At 41.4% G+C, this 23,871-nt stretch overlaps 2 protein-coding genes across 2 annotated transcripts in view; one reads left to right on the top strand and one right to left on the bottom strand.

Annotated features, from left to right (window-relative positions):
* Nucleotides 1-23,871, top strand: part of SH3D19 (SH3 domain containing 19) — a 230,561-nt gene that overhangs the window by 33,474 nt on the left and 173,216 nt on the right. The window lies entirely within an intron of this gene.
* On the bottom strand, nucleotides 1,420-12,083 carry PRSS48 (serine protease 48). Its single transcript, XM_064267564.1, has 6 exons — nucleotides 11,702-12,083; nucleotides 9,555-9,602; nucleotides 8,986-9,148; nucleotides 6,629-6,894; nucleotides 5,751-5,920; nucleotides 1,420-2,116 (listed from the first exon to the last, which is right to left on the bottom strand). Exons 1-6 carry the CDS (start codon nucleotides 11,751-11,753, stop codon nucleotides 1,859-1,861), a joined length of 957 nt encoding a protein of 318 aa, XP_064123634.1. The 5' UTR covers nucleotides 11,754-12,083; the 3' UTR covers nucleotides 1,420-1,858.

The raw sequence follows: 23,871 nt of genomic DNA, 5'->3' as shown, positions 1-23,871 counted from the left end.
CAAATGTTAAATTCCAGCTATGGTGAGTCCTATGGGGGAATGCTCCATAATGCTGTGAGAATATATACTAGGGGGATTTGTTCTGGTCTGGAGAGCCAGGGACGGCTTCCTTGAGGGAGTGAAGGGTGAACTGAGACCAGAGGACAAAGTAAGAATTAGCTGGGCTGCCGGGGGGAGAAGGAATGGCAGGGGCAAAAGTCCGGTGCTGAGAGGGTGCTCAGAGCTTTTGAGAAAGTGAAACCTTAGAGAACAGGGCAGAGTGACGCCGAATGAGGCTAGGCAGTCTGGGGTCAGACAGAGCAGGGCTTGGTAGGCCACGTTCAGGACTTTAGTCCTTGCCCCGTGAGCAATAAGATGCCTTTGAAGTGCTGTAGGCAGGAGAGGAAGGGGGAAAACATTTTTGTTTTTAAACACTAGTTTGAATGCTGTGGAGAATAAGTGGAGGTGGGAGGAGGTGTAAGGCTTAAGAAAGGATGTGGAGATGGCAGTTAGGAGGCTATAGCAGTAGTTTAGAAGGAAGGTTAGTTTGAGGGTGAGCAAGGATATTAAGTTTCTAAATTTACTCTCACTTCTTATTAAATGCATTTATTTACCCCCCCCCCGCTTTTTTTCTTTTTATGATTGTCATACGATAAAAGACACAAACACAATAAAACTTGTCCATTCCCATGAGCCTTAAATGAGTGGACTTATGCCAGAAAATCCAGATAAAGGAAATAACTGCAATCGAGTTCAAAAGCTAGCCCTGAGCTCCTGTGTTGAGGGGGCCTAGGCGTAAAAGGAAGTAGAATAGGTCATGTGATTGTTTAACAAAAGGACACGTGCTAATTAAACAAGGGATATAATCTTTTCCTTACCGTAAACATTTAAAATTACTTCATTGTAGAAATGACGTTAAACTGTCTGGGTAGCTCAGGGCCTCCACCCTTGAGATCATGGTCTGAACGCATTTTTGGTAGCGGGTCATATTAGCATTTCTAAAAGTGAAATTTTTAGAAAAGTAAAGAGCTAAACTAGATATATGCCTTTCATATTAGACCCCATGGTAAAGTTGGTGGGGAGAGGTGTGGAGGGGAAGCGTAGGATAATACCCATTGCTGTTGAGTTAATTCTGACTCATGGCGACCCTATGTGTGCAAAGTAGAGCTAGCTACCCCACAGGGTTTTCAAGGCTGTGACCTTTCAGAAAGCACCTCGTCAAGCCTTTCTTTCAGGGTGCCTCTAGGTGGGTTTGAACCGCCAACCTTTCAGTTAGTGGTCAAGCACTTACCCATTTGTGCCATCGAGGGACTCCCATAGTGGAAGTAAAAAATGTAGATCCAGTAAGAAGCCCTAATGCAACCATAGGCACAGAGTAAACCCTTAATATATTTCTTCGAGGACCTTCTCTTATCATCCCAGATGCTTTTCTCCTTGTCTCTCTAGAAGCCATTTAATTTGTGTCTACAAATACTTTCCATAGAGGGGATAAGGGGGTACCATGTAAACTGTGTGCATAAACACGTACCAGTTGCCTCAAAATTACAAGGAGTGATAAGACTTCCGATTGGGTCATACACACAGACACACAGTGTAGGCAACTGAAAGGTGTTATTATTATTTATAGATGCATAGTTAGGGACAAAGAAGGCCACGCACAGAAGTGGCAGCTTTATTTCTCAGCTGTTCACATTCCAACCACTAAAACACACTTCCAGAGTCAAGAATGTTAAAAAAAAATTTTTTTCAAATTATTTTAATGAAGTCCTCCAGGATTCCCAGTGACCTTTGTGAGTTCTCTGCCCCTCCGAGCACTCCCTTCCCAGCCTTGTACTCAGCTGACAGCCTCCGCTGTACTGCCTGCTCTCCTTATATCATCTTAGGCCCAAAGGGTGCGGAAGGGTCCCAGGAGAGTCAGAGGGAGCAGTGCAGTTGGGAGCAGGAAGTTAGTTAAGTTCAGATTCTTGGGACGCAAAACCTCAGCTCTTGAGATGGTGGCATTAATCCATTTTTGGTAGTAGATTACACTGGCGTAGACCCCAGGAAGAGTTCGACCACATCCTGCTCCCCAGCTCACCAGTCCTATCTGGATCCACACATCGTCAATAAGACATGACAGAGGCCCTCCAGAATCACCCTAAGGGAGAGAGAAAGACCATGAGTCTAGTGAAAAGGGACCAGGAAGAGGAGAGGTCAGAAGGGATGGAGAGTTCCTTAAAACCAGGCAGTGAAGTCCACACGAAGCTCTGGAGGAAGCTGGCCTGCCCGCTGCGTTATGCGGCAGTTCCAGAATCAGAGTTTGAAATTGGCAGGGATCTTAGCTAAATATGCCAGTAGTTTCAGAATGCTCTTCTACAATAAAGTTTTTGCCAATAATTGGTGAAACAAGAGAAATGTGATTAATAGGATGAGTTTCTCACTAAGGCTAAAATTTATTCAATTGAGTGAACTACTCTTATTTTTCTGATCTTTTTCTTTAAATTCTTCCTACCTTTTTTTTAGTGTTCAAATAATCCTTTTTTAAAAAAAATAACGGTGATAGTAGTTTGTAGTATGTTTCTCAATCTGTCTGTTTTTTTTTTTAATTAATTTTTATTAAGCTTCAAGTGAACATTTACCATTCCAATCAGTCTGTCACATGTAGGTTTTCTCTGTCTGTTTTTGTTGTAACAGCTTTATTGAGACCTAATTCACATACCATGTAAACTGTATGTATAAACACACCCCAAACCCATTGTGGTCAAGTTGATTCCAACTCATAGCAACCCTGTAGGACAGAGTAGAACTGCCCCATAGGATTTCCAAGGCTGTAAATCTTTACGGAAGCAGACTGCCACATCCTTCTCCTGCGGAGTGGCTGGTAGATTTGAACCAACCACTTTTTGGTTCACAGCCAAGCACTTAACCACTGCGCCACCAGGGCTCCAAACATACACCAGTCGCCTTAAAATTACAAGCAGCAGTAAGACTTCTGAGATGAGGACTCTACTCTCCAGTCCGATTGGATCATACACACAAGACACTTATACAGTATTGGCAATTGAAAGGCATTATTATTTATAGAAGGTAAATAGTAAACAACAAGAGCAGATTACATACAGAAAGCAAACAGTTGAAACAGGAACAGATTTGAGGTGAACTGGTCCCCTCAACCCCTGTGAGTAGCCCACTTAGCATCATAGGGGAAGAACATTCTTATGTCTAAAAGGGGACCTGCTCACCCTTCCCAAATTACCCATGTCCATTTCTGTGTTCCTGGCCAGGCACACCTGGGTCAGGTGTCAGCAGGTGTCTCTCTCTCTCAGCAGGATGTGTAATCACTCAGGTCACATACAGCGTAGCTGTGCTTGTTCTCTCTCTTTCTGGTTTTACTTGCCGGGATCTGTCCCATGTGCTTACTGGTCCAGCTCTCAGCCAGCAGCTTCAGGACAACCCTAGGCCACTGCCGGGGTTAGGCTGGCATTATAATGGCTCTTGAGGCAACTTTTATGGGCAGCCCCTGTATGATACATGCCCAGGCCTCTGCGGGCCTCTTTTTGGCCCTCTCAGGTTATAGCTCTAAGCACAGCTGAAGCATCTGCCACTACCAAAGGCAGGCCACCTCGGCCCCCATGCTGCCACTTGCTCTGCTCGGGCATCTGCCAGAACAGGTGCAGGCTGTGGCTCTTTACCCTCTACAGGGCACAGTCTGTTCCAAGCTTGTTGAGTATTGTTGTCATGACGGGGTATTAGATTTTGTCCAATGCTTTTTTGTTAGATGATGGTGTTTTTTTTTTCTTTCTTTATTCTATCAATATGGTATATAACATTTATAGGTTTTTGGATGTTAAACCAACCTCATGTTCCTGCAATAAATCCTGCTTAGTCATGGTATGATACCTCACTTCTTATACGTTGCTGGAGTTAGTTTGCTAGTAACTTCATTGAGGATTTTTGCACCTATATTCAAAGGACATATTTGTCTGTAGTTTTCTTTTCTTGTGATGTCTTTGTCTAGGTAATATTTGTTTTGTAGAGTAAGTTGGGAAGAGTTCCCTCTTCTGTTTTTTGGGAGAGCTTAGAATAATTGGTATTAATTCTTCTTTAAATGTTTGGTAGAATTTACCAGTGAAGCTGTGTGGTCTTGGGCTTTTCTTCATGGCTAAGTTGTTGTTTTTATAAATCACTAATTCAATCTCTTTACTTATTGTAGAGCTATTTAGATTTTCTATTTTGTTGCCAACATGTAAAAGCCAAATATCTGAAGACACTATAGAGTGACCAGGAGTAGACAGAAACTGGAGAGGAGTCAATTCTTGGAAGAAGAGAAGACACTGGGGTTTTCTTTTTAATGATTTTTTCCCCTGCATCAGGCCCTATTATCACCCTAGATGGTGACTGGGAACTTAAGTAGAAACCCACAGTTTCACCGGTTTGAGGAATCAGAGGACAGAGTTCAGGGCTAAAATAGCAGTTGGAAAGTGAAAGGAGAAATCCCACAAAGGAGAGAGTCACAGAGTGGGAGCCCCAAATTCTCCATATAAACTGCTGAAATCTCTCGCTAACCACTGAGCTACATACATCAGGGCAGGTTAGACTTCAGGTAGCCCAGCTAAGGCTAAAAGAACTGAATGGGGATTTCAGCAGCTGCCTACCACAGGAGAGACCCAATTTGGAATTTGAAGTCAGCCAAGTTAACCGCCTATTAAAATAAAAAATCAGCATTCTTCAGAGGAACATAACAATCATAGTCTCTACAACATATCACTGACAGGGTCCAGAATACAATCTAAAATTATTAGACATTAAAAAAAAAAGGAAAATATTCCAAGAAAAACAGAAAAATGTTATTTGAGAAAAAGCAGTCAATAGAAATTAACTCTGAGATAACTCAGATTTTGAAATTAGCAAATAAGGAATTTAAAGCAGCTGCTAATACTGTGTTCAGCAAATGTAAAGGAAAATATGCTCCTCATGAATACACAGATAGGAAATCTTGGCTCATATAGAAAATCATGTGTGTATGTATAAAACCAAATGGATGTTTTAGAACTAAAAACCGAAGTATCTGAAATTAAAAAAAAAATGCACTAGATGAATTTAACAATGAAGTGTAGATGAAAGGGAAAAGAGGCACTGGTCCTGAATATAAATTTAAGTATCCAATTTGAAGGAGAGAAAAAAGGTTTAAAAGGGCTTGTTAAAAAGGTGTGACAATAGAAGGAAATGGGGCAAAGTAATATTTGAAAAAATGATGACTGAAGATTTCCTAAGTTTTAATGAAAGACATAAATGTATGGATTAAAAAAAAAAAGAATCTCCAATAGGGTGAATACAAAGAAAATCACATCTAGCACGCCATGTGCAAACTGCTGGCAGTCAAAGATAAAGAAAAAAATACAGAAAGCAGCCAGAGCAAAGCAACACATACACACAACAGTAGATGATTTTCCATCGAACAGTTATGATCAGATGTTTGTAAATGCAGAATGAAATGTTCTTATTTTTTAAAATAAAATAGCAACTATATGTCAGCCTGTCTGTGTATTAATGAAATTTTGCAAGTCTCTAAAAATCCAGCAAGCATGGTTAACATTGACTTAGATCAACAGCCTTGTAGTTGAAGAAATTAAATTCATAGATACAGGTTAAGTATCCAGGGTCACACAGAGAATTAGTGTCAGGACTCTTGTCTTCTGACTCTCAATCCACTGATGTTTACAGATAGAAAAACCTAGTACCAAGTTAAAATATCACGTTAAAAAAAAAAAGCCTGAAGAGCAAACCCTAACCTTGCAACTGTCCTTCATACTGTCGGTATTACCAGCACAAATCATGTCTTCTTTGATGACTGGCTCTGAACCCGGAAGGAAGATACCAACTGGGTTGTAGAGTCGATCACAAGCCTGACGGTCAATAACGGGCACTTCTGCTTCCTGGAGAGTGGAATAGAAATCTGTACCTGTACAAACAGAGAGAATGAAAGGTAACAATAAGCTGAAAAGGTGTGAGGCAACGTTCCGTCATGATGTGCAGAATGGGAACCCAAGAGCAGAATATAAATCACTTTCTAATCACCTTTTGCTAATGGGAGGATCTTTTGGTACAGTTAATTTAAAACAACAGGTAATTGAAAATTATGTGTTTGACTTTGGAATGTTTGAGGTCTTTCCAACTTACAAATGTGAGGTATTCCTAACGTTCTAAATAAAGAGTAACTCTAATAATAAATCCTGATAGATTAAGTAAAAATGTGACTTCTATTCTAAAACTTTCATTTCTCTGCTCCCAATTCCTGTCTTGTCTCTACTTCAGCCTGGGAAAGAGTTGAAACGACACTTTAAAAACAGATAAAAAACACCAGATTATCACCAAACTTTATATCTGGTTTATTAACTCCTGTTCGAGAGAGGTAATTATGTATTTAGATTGTTAGTACCCGCTTGTCCAGCTTTAGCTAGATTCTATGCAGGATATAAAAGTAAATAAAATAAACAAATAAATGTTAAAAAAAAAAGATATTTTATTTGAAGACATAGATGATCATAGATAATATCAATAGGTTGACCTGGTTTTATTGAAAAATATTTGCGATAGTAATGATATGCCTAGAATGTGAATGTTCTGGAGTTAGGTATAAAAGGGCAAGGTATAAAATGATCCTTCTCACCATTCGTTTTTGTTGTTTCCCCCCATCCAGTCACCCAGCAAGAGGCTGGAATTGTCAAATGCTCTTTGATAGTGGGCAAGCAGATGGGCAGGATGAGAGATGTGAAGGTGACTCGGGAGTACAGTTTCAACAAAGCGATGTCTGCTGTTCTTTCTTTGAAGTTGGGGTGGATGATGATTTTGGACACATGGTACTGCAAGCCTTGACTTGAATCGTCTGCATGAATTGATCCCAGCCACACAGTGTATGTAAAAATAGTCCAGGTCCTAAGGGGAAGAGGAGGAGAAGAAAAGTGGAGCACGCTTTTGTGCTCCAGCTGGGTCAGAACAAGCTGCCCAGGCGTAGCAAGAAATCTCAAGTCAAGAAGGGGGGAAACAGACTGGTAATGAATGAGGGTGTTGCCATCTTGAATTAGGGTTGCTTTGTCTCCTTTTTTCCCCGCCCTACCCTATTCCCTCCCTTCCACCCTGACCACTGTTTTGTTGTCTTCTGTTTCTGTGGTCGCCTATTCTATGTTTATGACCAGCATTTTATTTTGTGCTCTCTCCCTGGTTCTCTCATTTGCCTCTCTCTTTCCTCAAGGTTTCAGCCATTACCTGTGTGCTCAATAGTCATCGTTCCTTATTGCCAGTTCTGATTTCTGTTCTCAGCACAAGACTTTTATTTCTAAATAAAGTTTTAAACCACAGTTATAAATATTCACAACTTAAGCCATCAAGTAGTTAGATCAGACTTAAAAAAAAAAAAAATTAAGCAGTTTTCTGCCCCACCACTCTCAATTCACTTTATCCAGAGACAGTTTCTTTCAACTCTTTTAGCTTTCTGTTAGCATCTGCCCCAGTATTTTCAAGAAGCCCTATATATTACTATTTCTCTATTTTTTCCCCCAGTTTAAGACTGTTAATTTTCTGCTGGGAAAGGTGAGGATTGAGCTTTTTTACACACTACTGCCCACCTCCCTCAACTTCCTTCCCAACCATCCTCCTGACCTAGTTATTATTGTAATTTTTTGTTAGGTCAGTAGTTAATGTGTATGTTCTTACAACTCTGTAAACATACTGGGTCACACTCTTAAAAAAGCCAAACATGTTGCCGTTGTGTTGATGCCGACTCATAGCGACCTTATAGGACAGAGTAGAACTGCCCCTTAGGGTTTCCAAGGAGCAGCTGGTGGATTCGAACTGCCGAGCTTTTGGTTAGCAGCTGTAGTTCTTAGCCACTGTGCCACCAGGCTCCCATTTGTGTCACCCGGGGGCCTTTGGTATGTATATACCCATCATCAATTCATCGTTCGTTCCCCGAATTCTCCACCGGAAGTTTAAATTTTCTCAGTACATTCAAACACGTCAGGGGTTTTGTCAGTACTGTTTTTTTGGAGCCCTCTACCCTCTTGCCCCAATCTGAACTCTGCACAGCTGTCATCTTGGCACCTCCCTTTATGATTTTCTTCCAGGTTCTCTTCTGTGTTGTATACCCTCTTTCCCGAATCCCACGTTTTCCTGTTTTTTTTTTTTTTTCCTCATTATTTATTTTGAGGAAGCATATTCTCCTATGGCTTCCTGAGAAAATGTGCATGAGAAGGAACATTTTTGCTGTTTTGCGTGTTTGAAAATGTCTGATTTCTACCACACGCATGATTCATAGTTTGTATATGGGTAGAATTCTAGATTGGAAATAATTTTCCCTCAGCATCTTGAAGTTGTTATTCCATTTTCTTTGAGCATTCAGTGTTGTTTATGAAAAATTTTGTCATTTTGATTTCTGCACGTGTTAGTTATCTGTTGCTGCATAACAAATTACCCTGAGGCTTAGTGGCTTGAAACAACAAACATTTATTTCATGGTTTCTGTGGGTCAGAAATCAGGTGTGACTTTGCTGGGTGCCTCTAATAAGGCTGCAGTCAAAGTAGGGGCTGCAGTCTCATCTCAAGGCTTGACTGGGGACAGTTTTTGTCCAGACTTACTTATATGACTCCTGACAGGCCTTGGGTCTCTACTGGCTGTTGGCTGGAGACATCAGTTCCTTGTCATGTGGGACTCACCATAGGGCTACTAACCACGTGGCAGCAGTAACTCTGAGAGGGAGCCCAGAGAGTGTTCATGACCCAAAAAACTTAGAACAAATTCTCTGACTGAATTTTGGAGGTGGTTTTGCAAAAAATAATAGAAGCATCTAACATAGTACCTGTCTCCATAATTTCTTTTTCTACCTCTTTGCCCTGTCCCTCATAGCTCCTCGTTTTAGAATCCTTCTGACCTGCCAGCTTGCCACTTTCATTTTTCTCTTGGTTCATCCAGGAAGTCGCTTGGATATCTATTGAAAACCTGTCTGCATGCAAGACACTAGTCAGAACTCACGCTGGTAAGCAGTGTGCTGCTGTCAGTATCCACTTCTCAGCGATGAGGGAACCTCCACAGATGTGGGTCTGGCCGAAGCGCAGGCTGACCTGCCAAGGCCAGTGTCCCTCAACAGCATCCTGGCCACCCACAATACGGCTTCTGTATGTAGGTCGCCCACACACTAGAGAGAAAAGAGAGGGAAATGTGGAAATCTGGGAGTTTTGTTCTTCTGGTCCCATCTTTCCAAAACAAAAACCCATTGCCCTCTGGTCGATCCCAACTTCTTGGTGACCTTATGTGTTACAGAGTAGAACTGCTCCATAGAGTTTTTTTGGCTGTAATCTTTAGGAAGCAGATTGCCAGGCCTTTCTTCCGTGCCACTGATGGGTGGGTTTGAACCACCAACCTTTAGGTTAGTAGCTGAGTATAGCCATTTGCCACCCAGGGACCCCCCCATCTTCCATCATCCCCTAACTCCCATCCATTTCCACCACCTGAAAAAAAAACCTGAGCCCTCCCTAACTCCATATGCTGTCCTGTTGCACTTCCAAACCCAGGAGTCCTGGCCTGAATTTGAGACCACTCACCAGATTGCAGATGTTTCTCTTTGAAAGAAGAGTGCCTTGGGTAAGACCCTAAGAAAGACATGCTGGGTTATTAATATGTAATAAAACATTTTATATCTACATTCATTGAACAGGAAGGCTTCCTATGTATTTAAATTCCTCTGATTGGCGTCAAAGGCCAAATTTCTACAAATGTCAAACCAATAGTGGAAATCTGGATAATTATGTACGTACCTGCTTCTTCAACAATATGCATGGAACACGGTTTAACTATTACTTGATCATTCAGGGTTGTCATCAGGATTATCAGGTGTGTTAGGTTGTAAATAAAACGATGCCCTTAGATGCTTTTGAGGTTTATAAAGCATTTACCTTTTCACTGTTTTCTTTAGCTGAATTGACATTTTGCAATACTTGTATATTCTGCCCCTTTGCTAGCTGTTACCTTTTTGCTACTCTTAACCTACCCTGCTTTTAAATCACTGTTGGCCAGAAAAATAATGAACAGGCTTGTGTCTGAAGGCACTGAATTGAATTTGTACTTCTGGCCCCCTCTTCCTGGAATGCTCTCTTCCTAGATCCCTTTAGCTAACCACTTACCTTCTTCAAGTCTTTGCTCCGGTGACTCATTAGCGAGGCCTTCCTTGACTATTCTATTTAAAATTACAGCATGTTCCCTGCCGCTGTACTCTGGGTGTTCCTTTCCTTTTATAGTATTTTTCACCTTCTAAGTATTTTAATGTGTTGTACAGAGCCCTGGTGGCACAGTGGTTAAGAGCTCGGCTGCTGACCGAAAGGTTGGCAGTTTGAATCCACCAGCCACTCCATGGAAACTCTATGAGGCAGTTCTACTCTGTCCTATATAGGGTTGCTTTAAGTTGGAATCAACTTCATGGCAATGGGTTTTGGTAACTTTCTAAGAAGCCCTGGTGGTGCAGTGGTTAAATGCTCGGCTGCTGACCGAAAGGTTGGCAGTTTGAATCCACCAGCCACTCCATGGAAACTCTATGAGGCAGTTCTACTCTGTCCTATATAGGGTTGCTTTAAGTTGGAATCAACTTCATGGCAATGGGTTTTGGTAACTTTCTAAGAAGCCCTGGTGGTGCAGTGGTTAAATGCTCGGCTGCTAACCAAAAGGTTGGCAGTTCAAACCCACCTAGCAGCTCAACAGGAAAAAGATGTTTTTTTAGTCTACCCCCATAAAAATTACAGCCTAGAAAACCGTATGGGACAGTTTTACTCTGTCACATGGGGCCACTATGTGTGGAAAATCAACTCGACAGCACCTAACAACGTGTTATAATTTGCCTATTTGTATGTGCATTGATTACTGTTCAGTCCCAGTGTTTTGATTACTGCTAAATTCTGCCATTAGGGGTTCTGATGGTGCAATGGGTGAAGGGTTCAGCTGCTAACCGAAAGGTCGGCGGTTTGAACTTACCAGCAGATCTGTGGGAGAAGAGACCTGGTGATCTGCTCCTGTAAAGATTACAGTCTAGGAAACTCTACGGGGGCAGTTCTGCTCCGTCCTGTAGGGCTGCTGTGAGTCAGAATCAATTTGACGGCACACAACAGCATATCTAACCGTGAGCCTTGAAATGCTCCCTGGCGTACAGTAGCTCTCAGGACTATCTCAGGTCACCATACTCATAACTAACATCCTGTCAGTGAGGTGTCATGTTATCCTACATCATACTTTCTTTTTTTAATTTTTATTGTGGCAAAATGCGTAGAACAAAACATTTCAAATATTTTCACATGTGAAATTCAGTGATATCAGTTACGTTCACTGCATTGTGCCATAGTCACCGCTATCCGTTTCCAAATTCTTTCATCACTTTTAACGAAGACTCTGCACCCCTGAAGCAATACCTCCCCGTTTCTCCCTCCCACACACCCCTGGTAACCACTAGCGAACACTGGTCTGTAAGCATCTGTCTGCTCCGGATATTTAGTACAAGTGGGGTCATACAGCATTTGTCCTTTTGGGTCTGACTTCACTCAGCGTAATGTTGTCAAGATTCATCCATGTGGTGCCATGTGTCGGAGCTTCATTTCTCTTTATGGCTGAATAATATTCCATTGTATGCGTATACCACATCTTATTTATACAGGATGCCTTCTCGAGCCAGAAACCCATGGCCTCCCCACCTCACCCCAGGGGCTACCTGAGATCCCCAGCAGAAGGGACAGCAGGAGGGCGTGCACAGCAGGGCCCATGTCTCTGTCTTCAGGATCAGCACGTCCTGTTTCTTGGACTCAGGCCCCCAGGGAGGAGCAGGCCAGGGAACCACAGAAGGGGGCCAACTGGCTTCTCCTCCTGGATAGATTCCTCTGCTTCACCCTTTCTCTTCTTCAGTCTTTGCCTGCCACCAGACTCTGAGGGATCAGACTTCAGAAATACAGCTGCAGGACTCAGAGGGAGGTGCTGGGGCCTGAGGCTCCCCCTGCTGTCTGGGGAGAGCGGGCGTCTTGGTGTCTGCCTGTTGGGTGGGGGATGGGTAGTGGGGGGTGGGTGCAGCAGCTTCCTGCCTAGGGCAGGTGTGAGAAGGTGATGGAAGAAGCGGGGCCCTGTCTTTAGGTGAGAAGACCAAAGATGGGCAGGATTCCAGAGCAAGAAATGGAAAAGAGGAAAGGAACCCAGTACCTGGCTAATTTTTCCTCATGTCTTCGTTTTCATCTTTGTTACAGTGTCAGCCACAGGGTATGCTCCAAGTTGGGTTTCCTGAGAGATAGAGTCTAATCAGCAGTGTGTGTGTGCAGGAAGTTTATTGGGAGGTGGTCCGTGGTCTCAGGATCAACACCTGAGCGAGAGATGGGAAAGCGGGGTTGGGCCCAGGAGAGGTGGAACTTCAGTGCGCTTGTAGCAGAGGTCTCAGCCAACCCCACAGGTTGCCCTGGAGCTGGGCTGGCCCTTCAGAGGTGTCCTGAACTTAGGCCCTTGTACCTGTGCATAAATGGACGTGGGCATTACCTTGGGTGAGGCGGCTCTGCTGGCAGTGGAACTTAGCTGTCACCTGTCAGCAGCCAACACTCCTATCTGCTGAGGGAATGAGTGCTCAGCCTTGAAGGGGATCTGGGTGGCACCCCACAGCATCCATTGCAGAATCCTCTGTGTCTCTTATGCATTCTGTACCAATTGTACTAGGCCTGTGGAGGACCCCTGGTGGTGCAATGGTTAAGCGCCTGGCCGCTGACCAAGAGGTTGGTAGTTTGAATCCACAGCCGCTCCTTGGAAACCCTCTGGGGCAGTTCTACTCTGTCCTGTAGGGTCGCTATGAGTCGGAATCAACTTGACAGCATTGGGTTTTTTTTTTTTTTTTTTGGAGATCACTAACTGAAAGGTTGGTGATTCGAACCCACCCAGCGCTCCATGGGAGAAAGATGTGGTGATCTGCTTCCATAAAGATTAGTTTAGAAAACCTTCTGGGCAATTCTTTGTCACTTGGGGTTGCTATGAGTCAGAGTCAACTCAGTGGCATCCAGCAACAACAACAACAGGCCTGTGGAGGCAGAATTCCGTGGACTATTACAGCATGTTTTTGTTCTTTTGTGGCTTAAAATGTGGGAGGCTTGAAAGAAACATGTGAATATTTAAGAAATGATAGCAGAACAGAAAATGTAGCTCTTTTGGTAAGGTTTATTCAGTTGCAGGCAGCAGAGACTCACTCAAGTTAGCTTGAACAGATAGGGGATTATTATTATTTTTACCCTATTTTTTTTTCTTGTATTTTAGATGAAGTTTTACAGAGAACACAAGTTTCTCATTAAACAATTAATACACATATTGTTTTGTGACATTGGTTGTCAACTCCACTGCATGTCAACACTCCCCTTCTGGACTTGGGTTCCCCATTACCAGCTTTCCTGTCAATAGGGAATTGTTTTAAAGATACTTATGGAATGATAGGAGTCCCTGGGTGATGCGAATGGTTAATGCTCTCATCTGCTAACTGAAAGGTTGGAGGTTTGAGTTCACCCAGAGGTGCCTTAGAAGAAAGGTCTGGCAATCTACTTCCAATAAATAAACACTGAAAACTCTACGGAGTACAGTTCTACTCCGGTACATGTGGGATTGCCATGAGTCAGAATTGACTTGATGACAACTATCTTTATGGAACAATAAGGAGCATAGGGTAATAAGGACCTTTGGAGCTATCGTAGGTCAGACCTGGAAACCAGAGCCAGAAGGGAGCCCTGGATTCATGATGGCTTGAGAGCCTCACAGCAGGAGTTCAGGCTGCTCATCCTGGCCTTCTGCCATTAGTGTGGCTCAAGCCCATTCCATGTCTTTTCCTTCTGCCCTACTACTAACTGTCCAAGTTTTTCCTTATTTTCAGTTCAGATTCCCAAGAAGTATTATTTGGTACAGATTGGCTTTTCTAGCAAGGACACAGGTTCATGATTATAGGTTAATGGTCTTTGGGTTAAGTGTCCATAAGTGTGGACCATAAGGGGGGGAAGATAGAGATGTAGAAATATGGCCAGCTCTAAGCAGCAGGGAAGGAGCCTGGTTGCATAATGGTTACGTACTTTGCTGCTAACTGAAAGGTCAGTGGTTTGAGCCTACCAGTGGCTCCACGAGAGAAAAGATCTGGGAATCTATTTCCAAAAAGATTACAACCTAGGAAACCCTATGAGACAGTACTGCATCTGTACTAGAAGGTCACTGTGCATTGGAATTGACTCAATAGCACATAACAACAATGACAAGCAGCAGGGACTGTGTGGCCAGGGAAGGTACGAAGTTTCCTGTATCTCAGTACAGTAGCATAAGGATGTTTACTTCTTTAAATACATTAAGATTTTAGATGTGAATGCTTGAAAAAAAAATTAATTCTTAATTTACTTGATTACTGACTGCCACACTATGAATTCTAATCTTGCTTATGTTTTTAGATCCGCTTGTCTTCATTTGTGTCTGCTTGACTGGGATTAAAATCTCCTACTAGTGTTGCATTCGACTTAGTTTCTCCCTACATTTTTAACAGTTCTTGTTTTATGTATCCTATTTGTATTATTTTTATGATTTACACATTCACTCTTGTTATGTTTTTGTCACTAACAGCACTTTTTTTATCAATATATAATGACTCTCTTAGTACTTTTCACCTTAATTCTTTCTGAAATTAATATTGCAACCTGTGAGTTTTTTTCTTCATTTAATTGAGGAAAAGGTTTCTTATTCATTCACAGCCATCCATGTGGGTATTCCAATTTATGGTATCCACAGGCAACTTAAGTATTTAGGTAATTAAGTATAGCTTTTTTAAAAAATCTCTAACCCCTGTTAGAGATTTGCCTTCAAGTCAAGTTCGTAGTCAAGTTATCGTATTAGTGATTTTGCAGAGACACCGAGATTGTACACGTCTTTCTGTTGACTTGTCACAGAAGAAAAATTTGACAAGGCACTCCTTTCCCCCTGAAGATTTTGTGGCTGTCCCAGGTCTTTGGGCTTTTATACCCCTGAACAAATCAGAATTCACTGATTTATACTCTTTAAATGTAACTTACATGATTAATTGGATTGCTCGCAGAATCTTTTCTTCTCTATTTTATTTAAATATTTTACAAAAACATCACATCCAAAAAGAAGAAAGGGCCAAAATCAAAACGTTAACCCTACAACTCAAACAAATAGAAAGACAGTAGCAAAAGAAGCCCACGAGCACCAGAAAAAAGGAAATAATAAAAATTAGAGCAGAATTAAATAGAGAATAGAAAAACAGTTGAAAGAGTTAACAAGACCAAAAGCTGGTTCTTTGAAAAAAATCAACAAAATCGATAAACCATTGGCCAAACTGACAAAAGAAAAACAGGGGAGGACTCAAATACCCTGAGTAGGAAATGGGATGGATGATATCACAACAGACCCAACTGAAATTAAAAGAATCATGACAGAATACTATGAAAAATTATACTCCAACAAATTTGAAAACCTAGAGAAAATGGGCAAGTTTCTAGAAACACACTAGCTACCTAAAGTAAGACAAACAGAAGTAGAACAACTAAATAAGCCTATAACGAAAGAAGAAATTGAAGAGGTAATTTAAAAACTCCCAACAAAAAAAAAAAAGCACCAGCTCTGACGGCTTCACTGGAGAGTTCAACCAAACTTTCAGAGAAGAGTTAACACTAGTACTACTAAAGGTATTTCAGAGCATAGAAAAGGATGGAGTACTCCCAAACTCATTTTATGAAGCCAGCTTAACCTTGGTACCAAAACCAGGTAAGGACACCACAAAAAAAGAAAATTACAGACCAGTATCCCTCATGAACATAGATGGAAAGATCCTCAACAAAATTCTAGCCAATAGAATTCAACAACATATCAAAAAAATAACGCACTGTGACAAAGTGGGATTCATACCAGGTATGCAGGGGTGGTTCAACATTAGAAAAACGATTGGTATAATCCATCACATAAATAAAAGATAAGAACCACATAATCTTATCAATTGATGCAGAAAAGGCATTTGACAAAGTCCAACATCCATTCATGATAAAAACTCTCAGCAAAATAGGAATAAAAGGAAATTCCTCAGCATAATAAAGGGCATTTATACAAAGCCAACAGCCAACATCATCCTAAATGGAAAGAGTCTGAAAGAATTCCCCTTGAGAATGGGAACCAGACAAGGATGCCCTTTATCACTACTCTTATTCAACATTGTGCTGGAGGTCCTAGCCAGAGCAATAAGGCAAAAAAAAAAAAAGCATCCAAATTGGTAAGGAAGAAGAATTGATAAGAAAAGTACTGGAACTAATAGAAGATTTCAGCAAAATATCAGGATATAAGATAAACATACAAAAATCAGTTGGATTCCTCTGCACCAACAAAGAGAATTTCGAAGAGGAAATCACCAAATCAATATGATTTCAAGTAGCCGCCAAGAAGATAAAATGTTTAGGAATAAATCTGATGAGAGAAGTAAAAGACCTATACAAAGAAAACTACAAGACACTACTGCAAGAAACCAAAAGAGACCTAACCTACATAGCGTAAGTGGAAAAACATACCTTGGCCGTGGATAGGAAGACTCAACATTGTGAAAATGTCAGTTCTACCCATAGCGATCTACAGATACAGTGCAATCCCGATCCAAATTCCAAGAACATTTTATAACAAGATGGAGATACAAATCATCAACTTCATGTGGAAAGGGAAGAGGCCCTGGGTAAGTAAAGCATTACTGAAGAAGAAGAAAAAAGAGGGAGGCTTCACAGTACCTGATTTTAGAACCTATTATACCGCCACAGTAGCCAAAACAGCCTAGTATTGGTACAACAACATATACATAGACCAATGGAGCAGAATTGAGAATCCAGGCATAAATTCATCCACCTGTGAGCAGCTGATATTTGACAAAGGCCCAAAACCCATTAAATGGGGAAAAGACAGTCTCTTTAGCAAATGGTGCTGGCATAACTGGATACCCTCTGCAAAAAAAAAAAAAAAATGAAATGAGACCCATACCTTACACCATGCACAAAAACTAACTCAAAATGGATCAAAGACCTAAATAGAAAATTTAAAATGATAAAGATCATAGAAGAAAAAATAGGGACAGCACTAAGAGCCCTAATACATGGCATAAGCAGAATACAGACCATAACTAACAAAGAGAAACTAGATAATTGGGTCCTAAAAATCAAATGCTTGTACTCTTCAAAAGACTTAACCAAAAGAGTGAAAAGACATCCTACAGGCTGGGAAAAAATTTTTGGCTACGACATATCTGATCATTGTCTAATCTCTAAAATCTCCAAAAATACTGCAAAACTTCAGCAACAAAAAGGCCAATAACCCAATTAAAAAATGGGCAAAGAATATGAACAGGCACTTTACCAAAGACGACATTCAGATGGCTAACATGAGGAAATGCTCACAATCATTAGCCATTAGAGAAATGCAAATCAGAACTACAATGAGATACGATCTTACCCCAACAAAGCTAGCATTAATCCAAAAAACACAAAATAATAAATGTTGGAGAGGTTGTGGAGAGACTTGAACACTTATATACTGCTGGTAGGAATGTAAAATGGTACAACTACTTTGGAAATCGATTTGGCACTTTCTTAAAAAGCTTGAAATAGAAGTACCCTATGATCCAGCAGTCCCACTCCTTGGACTGTTTCCTAAACAAATAAGAGCCGTCACACAAATATATATACATGCATAACCATGTTCACTGCAGCATTGTTCACAATAGCAAAAAGATGGGAACAACCTAGGTGTCCATCAACAGATGCATGAACAAATTACAGTATATTCATACAATGGAATACATCACAGCAATAAAGAGCAATAAGGAATCCACAAAACATCTCACAACATGAATGAATCTGGAAGGCATTATGCCGCATGAAATTAGTGACAAAAGGACAAATACTGTATGAGACCACTATTATAAGAGCTTAAGAAAAGGTTTAAATAGAAAATGTTCTTTGATGATTACGAGGATGGGGAGTGAGGAAGAGGGGAATTCACTAACTAGATAGTAGACAAAAATTATCTTAGGTGAAGGGAAGGACAACACACAATACAGGGGAAGTTAGCACAACTGGACTAAATCAAAAGCTAAGAAGTTTCCTGAACACAGCCAAATGCTTCAAGGGACAGAGTAGCAGGGGCTGCAGTCTGGGGACCATTGTTTTGGGGAACATATAGGTCAATTGGCATAACAAAGTTTATTAAGAAGATGTTCTGCATCCCACTTTGGTGAGTGGCGCCTGGCGTCTTGAAAGCTTACAAACGGCCATCTAAGATGTATCAATTGGTCCCAACCCACCTGTAGCAAAGGAGAATGAAGAACACCAAAGACACAAGGAAAATATTAGCCCAAGAGACAGGAAGAGCCACATAAAAATCAGAGACTCCATCAGCCTGAGACCAGAAGAACCAGATGGTGCCCAGCTACCACCAGTGACCACCCTGACAGGGAACACAACAGAGTCCCTGATGGAGCAGGGGAAAAGCGTGGTGCAGAACTCAAATTCACGTAAAAAGGCCAGACTTAATGGTCTGAGGGAGACTAGAGGAACCCCAGAAGACATGGCCCCCAGACTCCATGTTAACCCAGAACTGAAACCATTCCTGAAGCCAACACTTCAGACAAAGATTAGACTATAAAACATTTATTTTAAAAAAAAGTGAAAGTAAAACAGAACAAAACATGTCTTGGTTTTGGTCTGTGTTAAACTTAGTTGGAAATGAACTCTGTTGGAAGTAGCCAAGGCATCAGCTCCTTATTCTGAAAATTAGCAAGTCAAAGCAAAGAAGAGTTCTGCTTTTCCTGTACAAACTGTATTTCCGAATACCGTAACAAAATAGGCTTAGCTGATGGGAGAAGACCAGCTAATAAATGCATTTGGACTGCTAGAATAAGAAAATCACCATTCGCAGCCCCTAATGAAATCATTGATTCAGGGAATGCTTATCAGTAGTTGAAAGCCTTAGATGAAAGGTTCGTGAAGGGATCAGGCTGTTAACCGTCTGAACCCCCTGATAATTTTAGCATCACTAAAAGTGGGACAACCCAGATGTTATATGCCTCCTGATGTGACATGGTATGAAGCCCACAGCACTGCCTTCCAACTGTTTTTATCAAAAATAGTTCAACCCGAATCTCTAAAGCGAATTTCCATTTATAGCAAATCCAGGGGATAGAGGAAATAAACTTTGACACAAGGAAGCAAATAATGAAATTCAGAATGTGAGACATTTTATTAAACAACCACCCTGGTTTCTATGACATGTCGATGTATAAGGGCAAGAGGGAAGGAGGATTGGGCTGTATTAAAGAAACTTAAGAGACAAGTGTGTGTGGACCTTGTTTGGACCCTGATGTAATAACAAACTGACTCTGAAAAGACGGTCTGATACAATCAAGGGAATTTGAGAATTAACTGAGTATTAAATGTATGAAGGAATTATTGTTAATCTTTAACAAGCGTGGCAGTGATGTTGGGTTATGTGAGGCAAAGTCCATTTTTAAAGGGAGGATTGGGAACTGATGAGTCCTTTCTAAATCTAGGCTAGATTCTTATTATTTGGGGAAAATCTCTGGTTTTCGGCCCACAGTGCTATTCTTTCTTTTTTACAGGGACCTTAAGTCACATTTGCTCTTGTCGTTGTTTGCCGTGGAGTTGATTCCGACTCACAGAAACCCTGTAGGACAGAGTAGAACTGCCCCATAGGGTTTGCTATGTTGTAATCTTTTCAGGAGCAAATCTCCAGGTCTTTTTCCCCCTCCGAAAAGCTGCTGGTGGGTTTGAACTGCCAGCCTTTTGGTTAGTGGCCCAGTGCTTAACCACTATGCCACCACTGCTCCTCCTTTCCCCTTAAGACCTGAGTTTTCCTATTGTACCATGAAGGCATTAGATTCAGTTGATGATCTTGAAGATTTCTTACAGATTAATAGTGAGGTATACTTACTTACACCACAGTCTTTATCTATTGCCTCTATTATCCCCCTACAAGTAATTCCTTATTTTTGGATCAGCTATCAAGAAGCATGTTCAGTCTGCCATTTTACTGCTTCCTTGGTTCTTCTCCTAAGATAAGGAAAAGCCAGGGGCCAAGGAGTTGGAAGCAGGAGAGTAGGTACTTGAGGACCTTTGCTTAAAAGACAGCTCTTATATAACAGCTTTCTGCCTGTCTCAATCGAAATACTCTCATGATAACTGTGGTTTGGGAGGTACAGTGCGGTGGTGTTAAGAGCTTTACTTTCTCACTATGTGGCCATGGGCAAGTCACTTACTTCTCTGTCTTTGAAATATGGGAATTGTAATATCCCACAAGAGTTTAAGGATTAAATGAGATATTATATGGCAAGTACTTAGCGTGGGTCTGGCCTGTTTGAGCATGCAATAATAAATAGTAGCTACTGTTTTACGCCTACAAGGAAGACCAGTTAATACGACTGTTATTCAAATTTACACACCAACCACTGGGGCCAAAGATGAAGAAATAGAAGATTTTTATCAGCTGCTACAGTCTGAAATTGATCGAACATGAAATCAAGATACATTGATAATTACTGGCGATTGGAATGCAAAAGTTGGAAACAAAGAAGAAGGATCAGTAGTTGGAAAATATGGCCTTGGTGATAGAAACAATGCCAGAGATCGAATGATAGAATTTTGCAAGACCAACGACTTCTTCATTGCAAATACCTTCTTTCACCAACATAAACGGCTACTATACACATGGACCTCGCCAGATGGAACACACAGAAATCAAATTGACTACATCTGTGGAAAGACGATGGAAAAGCTCAATATCATCAGTCAGAACAAGGCCAGGGGCTGACTGTGGAACAGACCATCAATTGCTCATATGCAAGTTGAAGCTGAAACTGAAGAAAATCAGAGGAAGTCCACGAGAGCCAAAATATGACCTTGAGTATATCCCATCTGAATTTAGGGACCATCTCAAGAGTAGATTTGACGCATTGAACACTAGTGACCGAAGACCAGATGAGTTGTGGAATGACATCAAGGACATCATCCATGAAGAAAGCAAGAGATCTCTGAAAAGATAGGAAAGAAAGAAAAGACCAAGATGGATGTCAGAGGAGACTCTGAAACTTGCTCTTGAGCATCGAGCAGCTAAAGCAAAAGGAAGAATTGATGAAGTAAAAGAACTGAACAGAAGATTTCAAAGGGCCTCTCGAGAAGACAAAGTAAAGTATTATAATGACATGTGCAAAGAGCTGGAGATGGAAAACCGAAAGAGAAGAACACGCTTGGTGTTTCTCAAGCTGAAAGAACTGAAGAAAAATTCAAGCCTTCAATTGCAATAGTGAAGGATACCATGGAGAAAATATTAAATGACGCAGGAAGCATCAAAAGAAGATGGAAGGAATACACAGGGTCAGTATACCAAAAAAGAATTAGTCAATATTCAACCATTTCAAGAGGTGGCATATGATCAGGAACCGATGGTACTGAAGGAAGAAGTCCAAGCTGCTCTGAAGGCATTGGCGAAAAACAAGGCTTCAGGAATTGATGGAATATCAATTGAGATGTTTCAACAAACAGATGCAGCACTGGAGGTGCTCACTCGTCTATGCCAAGAAATATGGAAGACAGTATCCTGGCCAACTGACTGGAAGAGTTCCATATATATACCTAGTCCCAAGAAAGGTGATCCAACCGAATGTGGAAATTATAGAACAATATCATTAATATCACACGCAAGCAAAATTTTGCTGAAGACCATTCAAAAACGGCTGCAGCGGTATATTGACAGGGAACTGCCAGAAATTCAGGCTGGTTTCAGAAGAGAACGTGGAACCAGGGATATCATTGCTGATGTCAGATGGATCCTGGCTGAAAGCAGAGAATACCAGAAGGATGTTTACTTGTGTTTTATTGACTATGCAAAGGCATTCGACTGTGTGGATCATAACAAACTATGGATAACACTGCGAAGAATGGGAATTCCAGAACGCTTAATTGTGCTCATGGGGAACCTTTATGTAGATCCAGAGGCAGCCGTTCGGACAGAACAAGGGGATACTGATTGGTTTAAAGTCAGGAAAGGTGTGTGTCAGGGTTGTATTCTTTCACCATACCTATTTAATCTATATGCTGAACAAATAATCCGAGAAGCTGGACTATGTGAAGAAGAACGGGGCATCAGGATTGGAGGAAGACTCATTAACAACCTGCGTTATGCAGATGACACAACCTTGCTTGCTGAAAGTGAAGAGGACTTGAAGCACTTACTAATGAAGATCAAAGATCATGCCTTCAGCATGGATTACACCTCAACATAAAGAAAACAAAAATCCTCAAAACTAGACCAATGAGCAACATCATGATAAATGGGGAAAAGATTGAAGTTGTCAAGGATTTCATTTTACTTGAATCCACAATCAACACCCATGGGAGCAGCAGTCAAGAAATTAAAAGATGCATTGCATTGGGCAGATCTTCTGCAAAGGACCTCTTTGAAAGTGTCGAAGAGCAAAGATGTCAGCCCGAAGACTAAGGTGCGCCTGACCCAAGCCGTGGTATTTTCAATTGCATCATATGCATGTGAAAGCTGGACAGTGAATAAAGAAGACCGAAGAAGAATTGACGCCTTTGAATTGTGGTGTTGGCGAAGAATGTTGAATATACCATGAACTACCAAAAGAACGAACAAATCTGTCTTGGAAGAAGTACGGCCAGAATGCTCCTTATTGGCAAGGATGGCGAGACTGTGTCTTACATACTTTGGACATGTTGTCAGGAGGGATCAGTCCCTGGAGAAGGACATCATGCTTGGCAGAGTACAGGGTCAGCGGAAAAGAGGAAGACCCTCAACGAGGTGGATTGACACAGTGGCTGCAACAATGAGCTCGAGTATAACAACGATTGTAAGGATGGCACAGGACTGGGCAGTGTTTCGTTCTGTTGTGCATAGGGTCGCTGTGAGTTGGAACCAACTCCACGGCACCTAAGAACAACAACAACAACACTGTTTTATTATTGCTGCTGTTAAATTTTCTCTGTTTTTAACTATTCATTTAATTCTGGGCAAACAGTTTATCTTGGTAATTGTTTAGATTGATGTTGATGATGCCTGTAGACCAAGGCTTTGGTGTTTTGATATTGTGGACGGGATTGTTTTTTGTTTGAGGGGGATATCCTTTCCACTGTAGGATGTTAAGCAACATTCCTGGCCTCTACCCATTAGATAACAATAGTGCCCTCTCCTCACTTAGGACAACCGGAAATTACTCCATATATTGCCGCACCGCCCAGGTTGAGAATTATTACTATACAGCAACAGTAATTTCAGCAATTAAGTCTTCTGTTGAGCACTGAGAAGGTAAAACAGGTCCAACAGTAGATCTGCATGATTTGTAGCTTTTTGTCTGTTTTTCCAGGAACAGCAAATGGACTCCATTGTCTCTTTTCTGTTTTAACCCATCAGATCAACTTGGTATGTTGGGAAATGAATAAATCCCTTATAAAACAGTCTTATAAATCAATTCTTAACAGAGAATTCATTTCCCTAGCACATGTGTAGCAGGCCTTGGCTTTTACCTTTTTTGCCCCCTTGCACACCTGTGGCCTCTACTGACAATCCAGTCTGGTCTTAGTTCTTGAACTTGGACAAGAAATTTTTAGTCCAGCTTTTAGTTCCACCAACCAGTGCACCTTGGAACTAGTCTATCTGCTTAGCAGCCATTATGCCAGGGCCAAGTCCTGGACAGCCTGTTACCACCAGCTGCTGCCTGTTGAGTCAGTTCCGACTCAGTGCAGCCCCATTTGTGTCAGAGAAAACTGTGCCCCTTTAGGGTTTTCAGTGGCTGATTTTTTGGAAGTAGATCACCAG

This window comes from Loxodonta africana, chromosome 13, assembly GCF_030014295.1.
Source record: "Loxodonta africana isolate mLoxAfr1 chromosome 13, mLoxAfr1.hap2, whole genome shotgun sequence".
Classification (NCBI taxonomy): domain Eukaryota; kingdom Metazoa; phylum Chordata; class Mammalia; order Proboscidea; family Elephantidae; genus Loxodonta; species Loxodonta africana.
Note: the sequence above shows the minus strand (reverse complement) of the source record. Positions and strands in the feature narration are given on the sequence as shown.

What these genes read in the sequence shown, in the direction of transcription:
- PRSS48 (XM_064267564.1), bottom strand. Translation starts at nt 11,753, where the DNA reads ATGGGCCCTGCTGTGCACGCCCTCCTGCTGTCCCTTCTGCTGGGGATC. An exon ending in GCAGCACACTGCTTACCAGC is followed by an intron (nt 6,895 to 8,985) that starts GTGAGTTCTGAC and finishes TCTTCCCCTTAG; the next exon opens with GACCTGGACTATTTTTACAT. An exon ending in GGAAACAACAAAAACGAATG is followed by an intron (nt 5,921 to 6,628) that starts GTGAGAAGGATC and finishes CTGTTTGTACAG; the next exon opens with GTACAGATTTCTATTCCACT.